This window comes from Salvelinus sp. IW2-2015, linkage group LG4q.1:29, assembly GCF_002910315.2.
Source record: "Salvelinus sp. IW2-2015 linkage group LG4q.1:29, ASM291031v2, whole genome shotgun sequence".
Classification (NCBI taxonomy): domain Eukaryota; kingdom Metazoa; phylum Chordata; class Actinopteri; order Salmoniformes; family Salmonidae; genus Salvelinus; species Salvelinus sp. IW2-2015.
In genome coordinates, this window is record NC_036842.1 from 45,278,506 (window position 1) to 45,298,964 (window position 20,459).

General features: G+C 42.9%; 1 protein-coding gene across 1 annotated transcript in view; it reads left to right on the forward strand.

Annotated features, from left to right (window-relative positions):
• LOC111960940 (Krueppel-like factor 8) overlaps positions 1-20,459 on the forward strand; it is a 105,126-nt gene that overhangs the window by 61,901 nt on the left and 22,766 nt on the right. The window contains exon 2 of the mRNA XM_070442927.1: positions 3,286-3,468. Within this exon, the coding sequence (XP_070299028.1) occupies positions 3,286-3,468 (183 nt within the window). The remainder of the gene's footprint in view (positions 1-3,285; positions 3,469-20,459) is intronic.

Genomic DNA, 20,459 nt, shown 5'->3' on the forward strand with positions numbered 1-20,459 from the left:
TCTTAAGTTTTGAGGGAGCGTGCAATTACCATGCTGACTGCAGGAATCTCCACCTGAGCTCTGCCACCACAACTGGCAGCTTCATTAAATAGTACCCGCAAAACACCAATCTCAACGTCAACAGTGAAGAGACGACTCCGGGATGCTGGCCTTCGTTTTTAGGACTGAAAAACAGCTTCTATCTCAAGGCCATCAGACTGTTAAACAGCCACCACTAACATTTAGTGGCCGCTGCCAACATACTGACTCAACTCCAGCCACTTTAATAATGGGAATTGATGGAAATGTATGTAAAAATGTATCACTAGCCACTTTAAACAATGCCACTTAATATAATGTTTACATACCCTACATTACTCATCTCATATGTATATACTTTACTCTATATCATCTACTGCATCTTGCCATCTTAATGTAATACATGTATCACTAGCCACTTTAAACTATGCCACTTTATGTTTATATACCCTACATTACTCATCTCATATGTATATGTATATACTGTACTCTATATCATCTACTGCATCTTGCCATATTTATGTAATGCATGTATCACTAGCCACTTTAAACTATGCCACTTTATGTTTATATACCCTACATTACTCATCTCATATGTATATACTGTACTCTATACCATCTACTGCATCTTGCCTATGCCGTTCTGTACCATCACTCATTCATATATCTTTATGTACATATTCTTCATCCCTTTACACTTGTGTGTATAAGGTAGTAGTTGTGGAATTGTTAGGTTAGATTACTCGTTGGTTATTACTGCATTGTCAGAACTAGAAGCACAAGCATTTCGCTACACTCGCATTAACATCTGCTAACCATGTGACAAATAAAATTTGATTTGATTTGACTGCAGTACAAATACAAAGTTGCCAATGTCTTTGCAATTGATACAGACAAGCGACGTATGAAAAGATGCTTCACATGAAATCCAAGATGACTGCATTAAAATATATACAGTAGTATATACTACTATATAAATATTAATACTATATAAGACCATAGGCCTATTTCAATCACATTGACATACATTTCATGTTCAATCAATTGAGTTCTATTTTGCTACTTGTAGGCTACTGTCTGCAATTTGCATGTAGCCTAACATGTGGGCAATGATGTACCAAATCGTGATTTAGTGCATTTTCCTTCATTGGGTAAGAGTTCTCATAAGCCGCCTCAGTATTTTCCAGCTGTAGGTTGTAACATCTCTCTAGGAGCTGATCCGTTGTCAGTATTGTTGAATAATTATAATGTTAAAGGAAAGGTTTTATTTGAGAAAGCTGATCCGAGAGCAGCGGTCCCTTTTTTTTCTCTCGATCCTATCAGTATCGTCACATGCTCCAATGACGCACCTGGCAACCGTTCTCTCTTCATTGTGATTTGGCCTTGATGCAAGGTCCTTGATGATCTTGGCCTTCCTGAAACGCATGTTGGCCGTTGATGGAAAGATGCTAAGTTCCATCACTATCAGGATACCGGACCCTGTGTTCTACTACTGTACTGTCCAAACTTGGGAAACATCGACATCTAAGGATCCTTTCACATTTGATCTGGTCCGGATCAATTAAATGTGCTCTTGTTTGGGGGTCGAGCTCATTACAATAATAGCCAGTGATTAGAATAATAGCTAAATATGCAAAATAAGGACATTTATATATTTCTACCTTTTGAGTACCTAGCTACATCACCATGATGAGAATAATATATTGAATTTCTGTATAGTACAGATCAGGGACCTATGATTCCATTACCGTAGTTCCGTTACCAGATGTAAACCCACTTCACCTACTGTAGTTCAATAACCAACATTTTTTTTCATAGCCCATTATTTCAGCAGATATCTTTTAATCATAATTCGTAGCCGATATTTACGAGTTTTTGGACAATTTGGTAGCATAAATAGCTGAGGGAGATTTGACTGTAATTCTGTTACTGAACTTCTGCAGTTCTTCCAGTGAATGTGTTTTTGTGAAATGTTCTGTGTAAATTGTTTCATGTAGTCCTTGTGCATAGAGGTTTATGGTTTGTTAAACTTTGTTTTTTGTTTGGCATACATTTTAAAGTGAAAACTTGAGTCAAAGCGTAATTGCGTTACCGTGTGTGTGTGTGTGTGTGTGTGTGTGTGTGTGTGTGTGTGTGTGTGTGTGTGTGTGTGTGTGTGTGTGTGTGTGTGTGTGTGTGTGTGTGTGTGTGTGTGTGTGTGTGTGTGTGTGTGTGTGTGTGTGAGAGAGAGAGAGCGATTACATAGACCCACAAAGAATTCAAAACAAATCCAATTTTGATAAACTCCCATATCTACTGGGTGAAATACCACAGTGTGTCATCACAGCAGCAAGATTTGTGACCTGTTGCCACAAGAAAAAGGCAACCAGTGAAGAACAAACACCATTGTAAATATAACCCATATTTATGTTTATTTATTTTCCCTTTTGTACTTTAACTATTTGCAAATTGTTACAACACTGTTTATAGACATAATAGGACTATTGAAATGTCTTTATTCCTTTGGAGATTTTGTGAGTGTAATGTTTACTGTTCATTTTATATTGTTTATTTCACTTTTTGTTTTACCTATTTCACTTGCTTCGTCAACGTAAACTTAAATGGAAAGAGATTGAGAGAGAGAGTGAGTCTCTCCACTCCCCTCTGCTTCTAGAGAAGGGTGTGACTGCCTACCAGCAAGAGAGAGGGAGGGGACATTTCTGTTGAGCTACTCCTCCCTGTTTCTCTCTTTCTCTTTCGGTCTCATTAACTTACTGGCAGGGCAAGGACTAGGCTTTCTCTCTCTCGCTACGTATATGTCCCTTTTTCCTTCTGTTTTCCTCTCACATAAGCCAACTCTTTATTGTATTTCTCTCCACTCCAAATTCGTTTTTTTTTTGTTTCTCTATAGTACAGTCTCTGAGTAGTAGGCCTACAGTTTGAGAAGAGGTAATGCTGGGTATATTTGTGTGGGTGGAACTACTCTGCTTGCCATTTCCTCTTCCTACCTGTCTCTACTCCTCCCCACCCCCCTTGTTCTCACCTCTCCTCTAATGGTTCTGTTGTCTTTCCCTCTCTACCTTTCCCCCATCCTCTATCGCATCTGTCTCTTGTATGTCAGCGTATGTAGCAATTGGCTAACACGTCTTCTCTCCCAGGGTGGCAGCAGCATCTCTCTCTCTCTGTTATCTATATGTGTTATGTGGCTAACATGTCTTCTCTCCCAGTTTCTCTTCTCCATATGTACTACTGCCCGCTAACAGCCCTCTCTCTCCCTCTCCTCTGCAGTGCCTGTCGAGTCCTAAGGCCAGAGGTGGTGTCAGCTCCCAGCCACAACCCAAGAAGGAGTCCCAACCCCAGCGGCCCGAGTTGACCAAGAAGGAACCCAAGACGGAGCCTCATACCCAGGAGGAAGAAGAAAACATGCCCTCGGTACACATCAAACCAGAACCACAGGAGGTGGAGTCCACGGTGAGAGATTGAAGGAGGGGTGGAAGAGTGGGGTAGAGGGGTGGGTGGGTGGAGGGTTTGGGGAGTGTGGGGTGGTGAAGAAGAGGGCGATAGATGACTTAAATTGGAGAGAAAGAAAAAGATTTCTGGATGGATGGGTTGTAGAGAGAGAGGCTAAAGGAAATCGAGTCTGGGTCTGTCTAGATTGTTAGAAAGGGCAGAAGAAATGGTGGGTGGAGGTGACTGGCTGGAGAGGAAAGAGAGAGCGTTAGAGAGAGAAGGGTGTAGAGCAGGGCTTTTCAATGTCGGTCCTGAAGGGCCAAAGCACTTCTGGTTTTCATCCTCTCCTAATCAGGGACTGATTCAGACCTGGGACACCAGGTGAGTGTAATTACCAGGTAGAAACAAAAAGCAGAAGTGTTTCAGCCCTCCAGGACCGGAATTGAACAGTCCTGGTGTAGATAAGACGACTGAGGGTGAGGGAGGTTGGTGAGATGGAGAAGGGGACTAGCAGAGTGGATGGGGTTTGTTGGGTGAGCTGGTGCCATATTTAGGACTGTGCAAACTAAGCTTCATACATTTCAGATAGAAATGTATTGTGTAGGACCGATTCCCTGTCATACGGAAAGGGAAATCATGCCAGCTCTATAGGTCTACATTACATTTCTATGTTCTATGTGCATCATTGTGAATGTAGAGATAGAGTTGGGTGAGCTGTACAACGTTATAGCGAGAGAATGTTACCCACAATGTTCCGTTGATATTTCTCTGAGGTTTAGGAGAATATTCCATCAATATCACTTCAAACATACACAGAACACGGTTGCCATGTTCTCAGAATGTAAGATATTAATGTTCTAGACATGTTTAATGGGAACGTTGCTAGAACATGTCTGTGTATCAGTTGTCGCCTGATAGTCCCAAAGAAATGTTCTCCCCCACAAAAAAAATGTATTACACATCACGCCTAGTTACTGTCGCCCATCAAGGCCCTGGTTGGTGAACAAACCACTGATCAATTCACAGCTCTTTTTGTCTGTTGGCAAGGGATACTCACACACAGTGCTTTTAACATAGTGTTTTCATCTTACATATTTGACATACATGATTACATTGTGCATGTTCATTTATACAGTAATTATTCTTCAACGTGTCCTCAGCTGCGATTTGACCTCACAACCTCTTGGCTCACAGCATTCTGACCTTCCTGCTACGCCACCATGTCTGTGTCAGTTATTAGCTCATTTCACAATTCTCACATCATTGATTTGATTTACTTATTTTTATCAATTTAAGGGCTTTAAGTGTAGTTGTCTAATGTTGGTGGGGCATATTAACCTGTTTTAATGATACTCCTCAATCGCTATGATCAATTAAAGTTTTTCTTGAGTGTACTTTTAATAGAGCTGAGATTTACTTTAAAGTGTATTCACCCTATTGCTTACACCTATCAAGTGCCTAGGGAGGATGGGTTAGGTTTTCTTCTGGACAGGGCCTAACTATACTGGCCCGATAAGTACATGCCAGTGGTTCCCAAACTGTGGGGGCATATAATTTCTTCTCGCATCTACGTGCTCTACTCCTTTCACCTTTTCCCTTCGCTTGTGGACTTCAATGCACAACACATCAGCTGTCTGACCAGGCCAAAAAAATCTTTCTAAGCCAAACCTTCTTATCATAATCGCTAACCGCTACACACAGACTACATCGTTGTCACCATATTAACGTCATAGTCAACATAGATAATAGAAATAAGGTGTTAGTAAACCCGCTACAATCATGCAGTACAGTGTACAGTCAGCAGCAAGCAGTTTAGCAGTTACATCGGCGGGCCCAGGTGGCAATAATTTAATACAACCAAAAACTTACCTTGACTTGGAAGAGTTCCAGTGTTGGATAGCCATAGCCAGCTAGCTAACATAGCATCCCTCTCTGTTTGAGCCAGGTGTTTGAGTAGGCTAAACTAGCTAGATGCATTTGCTAGCTGAGTAAGTGAAAAAGAAATACAACAAAATTTAACTATCTCTCTCTCATTCTCTTCTCCTTCATTTTTGAAGAAATTAATTTGTTCAAAACTGATGGCCAACTAGCTGAAAAAGTTTGAGAGGGTTTATCTAATGTTCCCTCGTTAGATTTGATCTAATCTCACTCTGGTTAGCATTAGTTGTTGATCTTGTTGATGTGCATGACTGAGGTTGTTTGATCAATACAACTGAAAAGTTCCCAAATGTCAGAGGAATCCCGTGGTATTTACATATTTGCAGAAATCCATTCAGGTGTTTTTTGTGGCTTTTGGTGAATGTGTTATAATGATCTAAAGTCGCACTGTTAATACTGCCTGTAAACACACAGTCCAGTTCAAAGAGAATGATGGCAGGTCCTACTGCCTGTAAACACACAGTCCAGTTCAAAGAGAATGATGGCAGGTCCTACTGCCTGTAAACACAGTGTCCAGTTCAAAGTAAATTATGTCAAATGGCTTATTTGCATAAAGGCCTACTGTAGCTCTGATTGGCTATAGCGCACCGGTCTGCCTAGACTCCGGTCCTGGACGAGACAGATGTTTTTGTTTTATTTACTGCAGTGTCTATTAATTGTCCAATCGCACGGCTGCTTTCCCACTCTATATTGCTATAGAACTTTCACAAATGCCTTACTCTACGTCATTCCCAAACATTCTATGAATTGATCAAAGTGTGAAAATGGCCGTATCTAAGTGCTGCTTGTCAGAAAACGAAGTGTCATATTCTTCCTGGGGGTGTATATGAACACATTTGTATAAGATTTTATATTTTGCTAAAACACTGTCAGTTCCACTTTAATATCTTATGTTCTGAGAACACGGCAGACATTTTCTCTGTATGTTGGGTGGGACGTTGATGGAATGTTCTCCCAACGGAAAACTGGACACATCAATGTGTTTGCCACGTTCCTATGAGACGTGTCAAGAACATTTATCTTATATTCTGAGAACATGGTAACCACGATCTGGGTAAGTTCTATTTGACTTTAAGGGAATGGTCTCACGGGAACATTCCTATGAAAACGTCAGTTCGTGACTTAATGAGACTCTTAAGGGAACGTTCTCTAAAGTTGTGGTAACATTTGTTGTTACCTGGGAGAGCTTTCAGAGGGGAGAGGGAGAGGGAGAGAGAGAGGAAGGGGTGGAAAGAGAGGGAGGAGGGGTGGGCAGACAGGGCGGTGGCTGGGTGGGTCACAGTTCCATTAGGCCCCGTGTGTGTGTGTGTGTGTGTGTGTGTGTGTGTGTGTGTGTGTGTGTGTGTGTGTGTGTGTGTGTGTGTGTGTGTGTGTGTGTGTGTGTGTGTGTGTGTGTGTTGACCACCCCTCAAGGAGCCGCCCAGTAAGAACACAGCAGGATAGTGGGTTTCCTGTCCAGAGATAAGGGGTTCGTCCCAAATGGCACCGTAATTCCCTACACAGTGCTCGACTTTTGACCAGAGCCCTATAGGCCTGGTCACAAGTAGTGCACTATAAATGGATACGGGCTGCAATTTGGGACACAGCTAAGGCCTTGAATTCCCAAACACAGCTGACAGATTAACTGCTACATGGGCACTTTTGAGGGGCTCTACTGGGCACTGCTTAGTATGACATATCTGGAGAAAACCGAGGAAAAAGGTCATGTTTTTGTTGTTCAAGTTAATAAAAAATCTCCCATTTTGTGCCTACTAAACAGGACCCTGGTCTGGACCCTACCAGACAAGGAACTGGGAGATGGATAGAGACTGAGAGAATAGAGAAAGGGAAAGGGTGTAAGAGATGGACATAGTGAGAGGGAGATGGGAAAAGAGAGACACACACACTCAATGAGATGCATAAGTACAGTACACACACTACCGTTCAACAGTTTGCGGTCACTTAGAAATGTCCTTGTTTTCCATGAAAACATACATGAAGTGAGTCTCAACATGAATAGGAAATATAGTCAAGACGTTGACGAGGTTATAAGTAATGATTTTTAATTGAAATAATAATTGTGTCCTTCAAACTTTGCTTTCATCAAAGAATCCTCCATTTGCAGCAATTACAGCCTTGCAGACCTTTGGCATTCTAGTTGTCGATTTGTTGAGGTAATCTGAAGAGATTTCACCCCATGCTTCCTGAAGCACCTCCCACAAATTGGATTGGCTTGATGGGCACTTCTTACGTACCATACGGTCAAGCTGCTCCCACAACAGCTCAATAGGGTTGAGATCCGGTGACTGTGCTGGCCACTCTATTATAGACAGAACACCAGCTGACTGCTTCTTCCCTAAATAGTTATTGCATAGTTTGAAGCTGTGCTTTGGGTCATTGTCCTGTTGTAGGAGGAAATTGGCTCCAATTAAGCGCCATCCACGGGGTATGGCATGGCAGATCCCTTTTACTCTGTACAAATCTCACACTTTACCACCACCAAAGCACCCCCAGACCATCATATTGCCTCCACCATGCTTGACAGATGGCGTCAAGCACTCCTCCAGCATCTTTTCATTTTCTCTGCGTCTCACGAATGTTCTTGTTTGTGATCCGAACACCTCAAATATAGATTCGCTGTCCATAACACTGTTTTCCAATCTTCATCTGTCCAGTGTATGTGTTCATTTGCCCATCTTAATCTTTTCTTTTTATTGGCCAGTCTGAGATATGGCTTTTTGTTTGCAACTCTGCCGAGAAGGCCAGCATCCCGGAGTCGCCTCTTCACTGTTGACGTTGAGACACGTGTTTTGCGGGTACTATTTAATGAAGCTGCCAGTTGAGGACTTGTGAGGCGTCTGTTTCTCAAACTAGACACTCTATTGTACTTGTCCTCTTGCTCAGTTGTGCACCGGGGCCTCCCACACCTCTTTCTATTCTGGTTAGAGRCAGTTTGCGCTGTTCTGTGAAGGGAGTAGTACACAGCGTTGTACCAGATCTTCAGTTTCTTGGCAATTTCTCGCATGGAATAGCCTTCATTTCTCAGAACAAGAATAGACTGATGAGTTTCAGAAGAAAGTTATTTGTTTCTGGSCATTTTGAACCTGTAATCGAACCCAGAAATGCTGATGCTCCAGATACTCAACTAATCTAAAGAAGGCCAGTTTTATTGCTTCTTCAGTCAGGACAACAGTTTTCAGCTGTGCTAACATAATTGCAAAAGGGTTTTCTAATGATCAATTAGCCTTTTAAAATGATAAACTTGGATTAGCTAACACAATGTGCCATTGGAACACAGGAGTGATGGTTGCTGATAATGGGCCTATGTAGATATTCCATAAGAAGTCAGCTGTTTCCAGGTACAATAGTCATTTACCACATTAACAATGTCTACACTGTATTTCTGATCAATTTGATGTTATTTTAATGGCAAAAAATGTGCTTTTCTTTCAAAAACAAGGACATTTCTAAGTGACCCCAAACTTTTGAACGGTAGTGTACATTCACACCCTGCTTTGTCACTCCCCTCCCTTACCACCTCTCCTTTCCTCACCCTCACTCTCTTTCTCTCTCGCCCCGCAACCACTATCAGTTCCTCCCAGTTTTTTTTCAATTCAAGGGCTTTATTGGCATGGGAAACACGTTAACATTGCCAAAGCAAGTGAAGTAGATAATGAACAAAAGTGAATTAAACAATAAAAATGAACAGAAAACATTAGACTCACAGAAGTTCTCTCGCTCTCTGAGTCTCGCCTAGGCCCCTAATAGGATATATCGAGGGAGGCTTCTGCTCTCTGGTAGCCATGGCAACGGGGCTCTGGTGGGAGTTGGAGCCTGCCCACACCCCTCACACACACACACCCCTCCTCCACCCCTTCACTGCTACCCCCTGCAACTCTCCCCTCCATCCCCCACAACACACCACTACTACACCCAAAGGCACAAACAAATACACCCAGTAAAACTGACACACATGCAGATAAACACACATGCAGATAAACACACACACACACACACACACACACACACACACACACACACACACACACACACACACACACACACACACACACACACACACACACACACACACACACACACACACACACACACACAGGGACTTGTCCTCCAGCTATCTGGAGAGCTAATGCACGAAGATATGTACCACACCCGCTCTCCCCACTCCATTTACACACACACACACTCACCACACATTACTGTAGTATTGCTAGGATGCAGCAAGCCCTATTCTCCATCCAAATCAGTCATGGTGCAGAGTGATGATGTCATCGTTGGCCAGCGCGAGTTATTTCTCCTCCTGGACCAGAAATAACAGTAACGTTAGGTTGTGTGTGTGTGTGTGTGTGTGTGTGTGTGTGTCATGTTGGGTTGTGGCATTTTTTTGTAATAATCAGTCGGAATATTCAAGACTTTACATTGACATGTTTGTTTTCTCTGACGGCTCTCCGTTTTGTGTGTTCGCGTCATGCACTTAGAGTCTGTGTTTTTAAGCTGTTGTAACTACAATCAACATTGGGTTCCACCCTGCTTTTAACGCACAGATTACAGTGAGGCTAATTTAAGGTTATTACTAAGGTCTATAGGCTGAGGGAGTATCACAGCACTAGGGTGTAAACACACGGTCAATATTTGGACAATTAGGTTGTAAAGACTTTGACACAGTTTGATGTCAGTCAGGTCTGCCAGAGAGGCATTCTTGTTGTTGTTGTTGTCTGCTGGATAGAGGCTTAAGTATTAACCCTAGGGTGTGTGTGTGTCTGCATGCGTCTGTGGGAATTGGTCTATATGGATAGGGCTCAATTTAAGTGTTTCTTACGCAATAAATATCGAACGCATGTGCATAACCTTGGTAGCAATTAAAGGGGAACATTTACATTGACATTTTAGTGATAATATATTTTTTTATTTTTTGGGGGGGGTGGATCAGCTTTAGTATTGCGGAAAAATTGTTGCTTCCATCAATGTAATACATACAGTTGAAGTCGGAAGTTTACATACACTTAGGTTGGAGTCATTAACTTATTTTTAAACCACTCCACAAATTTCTTGTTAACAAACTATAGCTTTGGCAAGTCGGTTAGGACATCTACTTTGTGCATGACACAAGTCATTTTTCCAACAATTTTTTACAGACAGATTATTTTACTTATAATTCATTGTATCACAATTCCAGTGGGTCAGAAGTTTACATACACTAAGTTGACTGTGCCTTTAAACAGCCTGTGCAAATCAATCCCAGAACAACAGCAAAGGACCTTGTTAAGATGCTGGAGGAAACCGGTACAAAAGTATCTATATCCACAGTAAAACGAGTCCTATATCGACATAACCTGAAAGGCCGCTCAGCAAGGAAGAAGCCACTGGTCCAAAACCGCCATAAAAAAGCCAGACTACGGTTTGCAACAGCACATGGGGACAAAGATTGTACTTTTTGAGAAGTGTCCTCTGGTCTGATGAAACTGTTTGGCCATTATGACCATTGTTATGTTTGGAAGAAAAAGGGGGAGGCTTGCAAGCCGAAGAACACCATCCGAACCATGAAGCACGGGGTGGCAGCAACATGTTGTGGGGGTGCTTTGCTGCAGGGTCTGGTGCACTTCACAAAATAGATGGCATCATGAGGTAGAAAAATGATGTGGATATACTGAAGTAACATCTCAAGACATCACACAGGAAGTTAAATCTTGGTCGCAAATGGGTCTTCCAAATGGACAATGACCCCAAGCATACTTCCAAAGTTGTGGCAAAATTGCTTACGGGCAACAAAGTCAAGGTATTGGAGTGGCCATCACAAAGCCCTGACCTCAGTCCTATAGAACATTTGTGGGCAGAACTGAAAAGCGTGTGCGAGCAAGGAGGCCTACAAACCTGACTCAGTTACACCAGCTCTGTCAGGAGGAATGGGCCAAAATTCACCCAACTTATTGTGGGAAGCTTGTAAAAGGCTACCCGAAACGTTTCACCCAAGTTAAACAATTTAAAGGCAATGCTACCAAATACTAATTGAGTGTATGTAAACTTCTGACCCACTGGGAATGTGATGAAAGAAAAGTTGAAATAAATCATTCTCTCTGCTATTATTCTGACATTTCACATTCTTTAAACAAAGTGGTGATCCTAACTGACCTAAGACAGGGAATTTTTACTAAGATTAAATGTCAGGAAATGTGAAAAACTGAGTTTAAATGTATTTGGCTAAGGTGTATGTAAACCTCCGACTTCAACTGTACATACATACATACATACATACATACTATATATATATACACACATAAACATTCACACACACACACATACATACACTACCGTTCAAAAGTTTGGGGTCACTTAGAAATGTCCTTGTTTTTGAAAGAAAAGCAAAAAAATGTGTCCCTTAAAATAACATCAAGTTGATCAGAAATACAGTGCAGACATTGTTAATGTTGTAAATTACTATTGTACCTGGAAACGGCAGATTTTTTAATGGAATATCTACATAGGCGTACAGAGGCCCACTATCAGCAACCATCACTGCTGTGTTCCAATGGCACGTTGTGTTAGCTAATCCAACCCACAAATGCTGATGCTCCAGATACTCAACTAGTCTAAAGAATGCCAGTTTTATTTCTTCTTTAATCAGACAACAGTTTTCAGCTGTGCTAACATACTTGCAAAATGGTTTTCTAATGATCAATTAGCCTTTTTGAAATTATAAACTTGGATTAGCTAACACATTTCTAAGTGACCCCAAACTTTTAAACGATAGTGTAAATACATACATACATATACACACTTTTTTGTCATTTAGCAGATGCTCTTATCCAGTGTGACTTACAGTGCATATATCTTAAGATAGCTAGGTCGGACAACCACATGTCACAGTAAGTAAAAATTGTCATAAATAAAGTAGTTACCAGCAAAGTCGGAGCTAGTAAGGGTGGGGGAGTCAAGTGCGAGTTTTGGTTGACAACAGAGAATGACAGGGTGGACGATGGGGGGTGGGACAGATGTTTGCAGAGAACGACAGGGTCACGCCGAGGGACACCGTTGAGTTGTCAACCGGGATGGAGAGGTCATGGAGCGGACAGGCCTTACCCGGGAGGAAGAGCAGCTCCGTCTTGTCGAGGTTGAGCTTGAGGTGGCGGGCCGACATCCAAGTTGAGATATCTGCCAGGCACGCAGGTGATGCATGTCGCCACCTGGATGTCAGCAGGGGGAAAGGAGAAAAATAGTTGAGTGTCATCCGCAATACAATGATAGGAGAGACCATGTGAGGATATGATGGAGCTGAGTGACTTGGTGTATAGGGAGAGAAGAGGAAAGGGCCTCGTTCCGTTCCCTGGGGGACACCAGTAGTGAGAGTATGTGGTGCAGACACAGATCCTCTCCACGTCACCTGGTAGGATCGACCTGCCAGCTAGGATGCAATCCATAGCCTGAGACGCCCAGCCCTGAGAGGATGGAGAGGAGGATCTGATGGTTCACAGTGTCGAAGGCAGCGGATAGATCTAGGAAGATGAGAACAGAGGAGAGAGAGTCAGCTTTGGCAGTGCGGAGAGCCTCCGTGACACAGAGAAGAGCAGTCTCAGTTGAGTGACCCGTCTTTAAGCCTGACTGGTTAGGGTGAAGAAGATAATTCTGAGAGAGATAGCAAGTTAGTTGGTCAGAGACAGAACGCTCAAGTGTTTTGGAACGAAAAGAAAGAAGGTATACCAGTCTGTAATTTTTGTGACATCAGAGGAGTAGAGTGTTGGTTTGTTGAGGAGGGGAGCGACATGGGCCATTTCGATGTCAAAGGGGACGCAGCATTGGTGAGAGATGGTCTCCAGAGATGGTCTGGAAAAGGGAGGAGGGGATGGGGTAGAGCGGGCAGGTTGTTGGACGGCTGGACCTCACGAGTCGCAGGATTTCATCTGAAAAGAGAGGGGAGAAATAGGTCAAAGCCGTAGTTCTGTGTGAGTAGGACCAGTGGACTCAATAGGCTGAATGAATGAGGAGCGGACGTCATCAGCGTTCTTTTCAAAGTGGAACAGTTTGTCATTATTGGGAAAAATATTTGACTAATTGTGAGGACACAAAAGTTTACCTGACATGAGTGAATCCAAACATTACACTCTTGATTTTATATTTACTGTACTTTACACCGTTTTTGTTGATAACGAAATCTGAAAAATCCTCTGGATCCATTCAGTAAAATAGTAAGAATGTTCTGGAAAATACTCTGGATCCATTCAGTAACATAGACAGAATATTCTGGAAAATACTCTGGATCCATTCAGTAACATAGTAGGAATGATTCTGGAAAATACTCTCTGGATCCATTCAGTAACATAGACAGAATATTCTGGAAAATACTCTGGATCCATTCAGTGACGTAGTAAGAATATTCTGGAAAATACTCTGGATCCAGTCAGTGACGTAGTAAGAATATTCTGGAAAATACTCTGGATCCATTCAGTAACATAGTAAGAATATTCTGGAAAATACTCTGGATCCATTCGGTAACATAGTAAGAATATCTGGAAAATACTCTGGATCCATTCAGTAACATAGACAGAATATTCTGGAAAATACTCTGGATCCATTCAGTAACATAAACAGAATATTCTGGAAAATACTCTGAATCCATTCAGTAACATCGTAGGAATATTCTGGAAAATACTCTGGATCCATTCAGTAACATAGACAGAATATTCTGGGAAATACTCTGGATCCATTCAGTTACGTAGTAGAATATTCTGGAAAATACTCTGTATCCATTCAGTGACGTAGTAAGAATATTCTGGAAAATACTCGGATCCATTCAGTGACGTAGTAAGAATATTCTGGAAAATACTCTGGATCCATTCAGTAACATAGACAGAATATCTGGAAAATACTCTGGATCCATTCAGTAACATAGACAGAATATTATGGAAAATACTCTCAATCCATTCAGTAACATCGTAGGTAATTCTGGAAAATATTCGGATCCATTCAGTAACATAGACAGAATATCTGGAAAATACTCTGAATCCATTCAGTAACATCGTAGGAATATTCTGGAAAATACTCTGGATCCATTCAGTAACATAGACAGAATATTCTGGAAAATACTCTGAATCCATTCAGTAACATCGTAGGAATATTCTGGAAAATACTCTGGATCCAATAAGTAACATATACAGAATATTCTGGAAATACTCTGGATCCATTCAGTAACATAGATAGAATATTATGGAAAATACTCTGGATCCATTCAGTAACATAGACAGAATATTCTGGAAAATACTCTGGATCCATTCAGTAACATAGATAGAATATTCTGGGAAATACTCTGGATCCATTCAGTAACATAGATAGAATATTCTGGAAAATACTCTGGATCCATTCAGTAACATAGATAGAATAATCTGGAATAGGTGCAACATTGTTATTCTAATCCTCAACGTCTTTCAAAATACATTGAGCCGCTTAATTTACAGCATTTCCCCCACTCAGACAGCATCAAATGTGCAAAAGTTTCCCAATTAGCGGTAGGGATGGGGGCAACTTCTTGCCGCGCGTGGTGCTCAAGTTCAGAATGGCTGTCAGTCAAAACCCATACAGAGCCGTGAAGCGGAGACCCTGAGCTCTGGCGTCATGTATAGCATGTTCATGTACAGCTGCTTTGTTACAATTTAGCCATCCGTTACAAGTACAAAGGCACACTGGTCGGTGTTCAGTGGTTGTTGAAGTGGTCTGTGAGAAGGGAAGAGTTGGTTGGTTGGTACGCACAGTCTGACCAGAGTGGGTGTTTTATACAGTGTAGAGGGTGCAGTTAGGGTGGACGGCAGAGTGCTGTGTGTTGGCAGGACTTCCTGCGTGCTCCACAGCTCATACTCCCAGTTGTTGTCCTTCCTCTCTTCCTTTACTTTATTGTCAATGTCTCTGTCCTCACACCCTGCCTCAGGGCACAGGCCTCCTCTCCAGGCACACACACACACACATGTGCAGGAATTATTGACACCCTTGACAAAGATGATAATAGCCTGTACAAAAGTCAATATTTCAAATTGTTGATACATTTTCGAAAGTATATTATTTGATACTAATACAATTGCCCAGAGAAAGAGATTTAGTTTAACAAGTCATATTTTTTTTTTTCTCAAAAAAGGGAGGGATCAAAATTATTGACACCCCGAAAGATTCTTATAACTAAAGTAGTCAAAAGTTGGGTATTTGGTCCCATATTCCTATAGCACGCGATGACGACATCGGGCTTGTGACGGCAAATGCATCCAAAARGTTTGTAGAGTCACACGCTTAAGGTAGTCATTGCGCGTTAGGAATGTGGGACCAAATACTAAACTTATGACTACTTCATTTATAAGAATCTTTATCAAGGGTGTCAATAACTTTGGACCCCACTGTATACACAACATACACGCAAGCCATATGGAAACATACTTCACTTGCAAAACGAGCCAGTGTATCAATGACAAAGCTACAGCTGGAAGGCGATAAAGAAACCGAGAGAGGTGAATGTGGAGACCAGACACACAGTTACGATAGCTATGATGAAACCCGCCCATCAAGCCGTGACAACATGTACCTCCGCTCTCTAGTTGGCTCAGCTATAGCTGGAACACAACCGGGTTCACCTCATCATTATGGACCAGCGGGGATTTCTTCTTCTGTCTCTCTCAATTTCATTAAATTACATTGGGCTTCATTGGCATTGTTTACATTGCCAAAGCAACTCAAAAAAACTTCAACAAAACAACAACGACAAAAACCAACAAAGCAAATTAAACAGAACATAGACCAAAAAAATCTGACATTAACAGTAAACATTACACACGAAAGTTTCAAGAGAGTAACAAAGTTTAAAATATGTCATTATTCAAATCTAGTATGACATTTAAAATGTTACAAAAGCTATGCACAATGTTTTGACAATGTGCAAAGAGTAGAATGTACAAATGACGGGGGGGACATAAATAGGCAGATAGATATAGGTTATATTTACGTTGGTGTTTCTGAACCACTGGTTGACCTACTCTTGTGGCAGCAGGGCATACATTTTGCTGCTTGGATCGCACACTGTGGTATTTCGCCGAACAGATACGTGAGTTTGTTCGAATGTGGCAATCTGCCTATGGTGACCTCTCTCAATAGCAAGGCTGTGCTCTGAGTCTGTATATAGTCAAAGCTTTTCTTAGCTCTGGGTCAGTCACAGTGGTTGGGTATTCTGCCACTGTTTGCTCTCTGTTTAGGGCCAGGTAGAATTCCAGTTTGCTCTGTTTTTTGGTTGATTCTTGCCAATTTATCAAGTAATTCTCTTTTTGTTTTCTCATAATGTGGTTGGGTGTAATTGTGTCGCTGTCCTAGGGCTCTGTGGGGTCCGTATTTGTGAACAGAGCCCCAAAATCATCTGGCTGAGGGGACTCTTCTTTAGGTATCTCCTTGAAGGTTAGGGCTTTGTGATGGAAGGTTTGGGCATCACTTTCCTGTAGGTGGTTGTGGAATTCAACGGCTGTTTTCTGGCTTTTGGGACTCCCAATCACGGCCGGATGTGATGCAGCCTGGATTCAAACCAGGGACTGCAGTGACGCCTCTTGCACTGAGATGCAGTGCCTTAGACCGATGGAGTGAGCAAGACGGGATGGGGGGAAGAGAGAGAGAGAGCCGAGACGGGACGGGGGGAAGAGAGAGAGAGAGACTGGAGAGAGACACGGGGAGAGAGAGAGACGGGGTGAGAGAGAGAGACGGGGGTGAGAGGGAGAGGGATGGGTGAGAGCGAGAGACGGGAGAGGGGAGAGGGTTTAAGAAGTCCAGAGGAGTTGGGTCAGAGAGAGAGAGGATATCCTCTCCTGGTGTTTGTGTACTCTCCACTGCTCATACAGTCCCTATGTATTGCTTTTGACCAGGACCCGCCTCAGGACAAGGCTATACAGGGCTGTCATTTCAGACACAGCCCCTCTCTCTCTTCTGTCAGTGTGTAATGGGTTTCATTCTGACACAGCCCCTCTCTCTCTCCTGTCAGTGTGTATGCCTTATGTATGCCTCAGGGGGTAGCCTTATGATTAACGAGACGTGGTGTGATCATAACAACATACAGGAACTCAAGTCCTTCTGTTCACCTGACTTAGAATTCCTCACAATCAAATGTCGACCGCATTATCTACCAAGAGAATTCTCTTCGATTATAATCAAGCTGCATATATTCCCCCCAAGCAGACACATCGATGGCCCTGAACAAACTTTATTTGACTCTATGTAAACTGGAAACCACATATCCTGAGGCTGCATTCATTGTAGCTGGGGATTTTAACAAGGCTAATCTGAAAACAAGACTCCCTAAATTCTATCAGCATATCGATTGTGCTACCAGGGCTGGTAAAACCCTGAATACTTGTTATTCTAACTTCCGCGAACACTAAAAGGCCCTCCCCGCCCCCCTCCTTTCGGAAAAGTTGACCACGACTCCATTTTGTTGCTTCCAGCCTATAGACAGAAACTAAAACAGGAAGCTCCCGCGCTCAGGTCTGTTCAACGCTGGTCCGACCAATCTGATTCACGCTTCAAGATTGCTTCGATCACGTGGATTGGGATATGTTTCCGCATTGCGTCAAACAACAACATTGACGAATACGCTGATTGGGTGAGCGAGTTCATTAGCGATGTCGTACCCACAGCAACTATTAAAACATTCCCCAACCAGAAACCGTGTATTGATGGCGACATTCGTGCAAAACTGAAAGCGCAAACCACTGCTTTTAACAAGGGCAAGGTGACTGGAACATGACCGAATACAAACAGTGTAGCTATTCCCTCCGCAAGGCAATCAAACAAGCTAAGTGTCAGTATAGAGACAAAGTAGAGTCGCAATTCAACGGCTCAGCACAAGAGGTATGTGGCAGGGTCTACAGTCATTCACAGATTAAAAAAGAAAACCAGCCCCGTCGCGGACCAGGATGTCTTGCTCCCAGACAGACTAAACAACTTCTTTGCGCTCGCTTTGAGGACAATACAGTGGCCACTGACACGGCCCGCTACCAAAACCTGCGGACTCTCCTTCACTGCAGCCAACGTGAGTAAAACATTTAAACGTGTTAACCCCTCGCAGGCTGCAGGCCCAGACGCATCCCCAGCCGCGTCCTCAGAGCATGCGCACACCAGCAGGCGGGTGTGTTTACGGACATATTCAATCAATCCTTATCCCAGTCTGCTGTTCCCACATGCTTCAAGAGGGCCACCATTGTGTTCCTGTTCCTCTTGAAGAAAGCTAAGGTAACTGAGCTAAACGACTACCGCCCCGTAGCACTCACTTCCGTCATCATGAAGTGCTTTGAGAGACTAGTCAAGGACCAGATCACCTCCACCCTACCTGACACCCTAGACCCACTCCAATTTGCTTACCGCCCCAATAGGTTCACAGACGACGCAATCGCAATCGCAACCACACTGCACACTGCCCTAACCCATCTGGACAAGAGGAATACCTATGTGAGAATGCTGTTAATCAACTACAGCTCAGCATTTAACACCATAGTACCCTCCAAACTCGTCATCAAGCTCGAGACCCTGGGTCTCGACCCCGCTCTGTGCAACTGGGTACTGGACTTCCTGACGGGCTGCCCCCAGGGGGTGAGGGTAGGTAACAACATCTCCACCCCGCTGATCCTCAACACTGGGGCCTCACAAGGGTGCGTTCTGAGCCCTCTCCTGTACTCCCTGTTCACCCACGACTGCGTGGCCCTGCACGCCTCCAACTCAATCATCAAGTTTGCAGACGACACTACAGTGGTAGGCTTGATTACCAACAACGACGAGATGGCCTACAGGGAGGAGGTGAGGGCCCTCGGAGTGTGGTGTCATGAAAATAACCTCACACTCAACGTCAACAAAACAAAGGAGATGATRGTGGACTTCAGGAAACAGCAGAGGGAGCACCCCCCTATCCACATCGACGGGACAGTAGTGGAGATGGTAGTAAGTTTTAAGTTCCTCGGCGTACACATCACGGACAAACTGAATTGGTCCACCCACACAGACAGCGTTGTGAAGAAGGCGCAGCAGCGCCTCTTCAACCTCAGGAGGCTGAAGAATTTCGGCTTGTCACCAAAAGCACTCACAAACTTTTACAGATGCACAATCGAGAGCATCCTGTCGGGCTGTATCACCGCCTGGTATGGCAACTGCTCCGCCCACAACCGTAAGGCTCTCCAGAGGGTAGTGAGGTCTGCACAACGTTTCACGGGGGGCAAACTACCTGCCATCCCAGACACCTACTCCACCCGATGTCACAGGAAGGCCATAAAGATCATCAAGGACAACAACCACCCGAGCGACTGCCTGTTCACCCCGCTATCATCCAGAAGGCGACGTCAGTACAGGTGCATCAAAGCAGGGGCCGAGAGACTGAAAAATAGCTTCTATCTCAAGGCCATCAGACTGTTAAACAGCCACCACTAACATTGAGTGGCTGCTGCCATACATGTAAAAAATGTATCACTAGCCACTTAAACCTCTTGGCGCACGGATCCCTTTAGCAGGATCATTTTCATCAACAACCGCTGAATTGCAGAGCGCCAAATTTTTTAAAAATTACTAAAAATATTTAATTTCATGAACTCACAAGTGCAATATAGCAAAACACAGTTTAGCATGTTGTTAATCCACCTGTCGTGTCAGATTTTGAAAATATGCTTTACAGCGAAAGCAATCCAAGCGTTTGTGTGAGTTTATCGATCACTAGACAAAACATTACAAACACCTAGCACCTTTTGGTCACGAAAGTCAGAAAAGCAATAAAATTAATCCCAGTTACACAATAAATGTTATTTTTGTTCGATAAAGATTATTTTTATAACCAAAAACCTCCATTTGGTTTGCGCGTTATGTTCAGAAAACCACAGGCTCGTGCCGGTCCTGAAGGGCAGACGAAAATTCCAAAAAGTATCCGTAATGTTCGTAGAAACATGTTAAACGTTTTTATAATCAATCCTCATGTTGTTTTTAACATAAATAATCGATAATATTTCAACCGGACGGTAAACTATTCAATACAATAGAGAAAGAAAATGTTGAGCTACCACTTTCGCGCGCAAGAACTAATCAAAGGACATCTG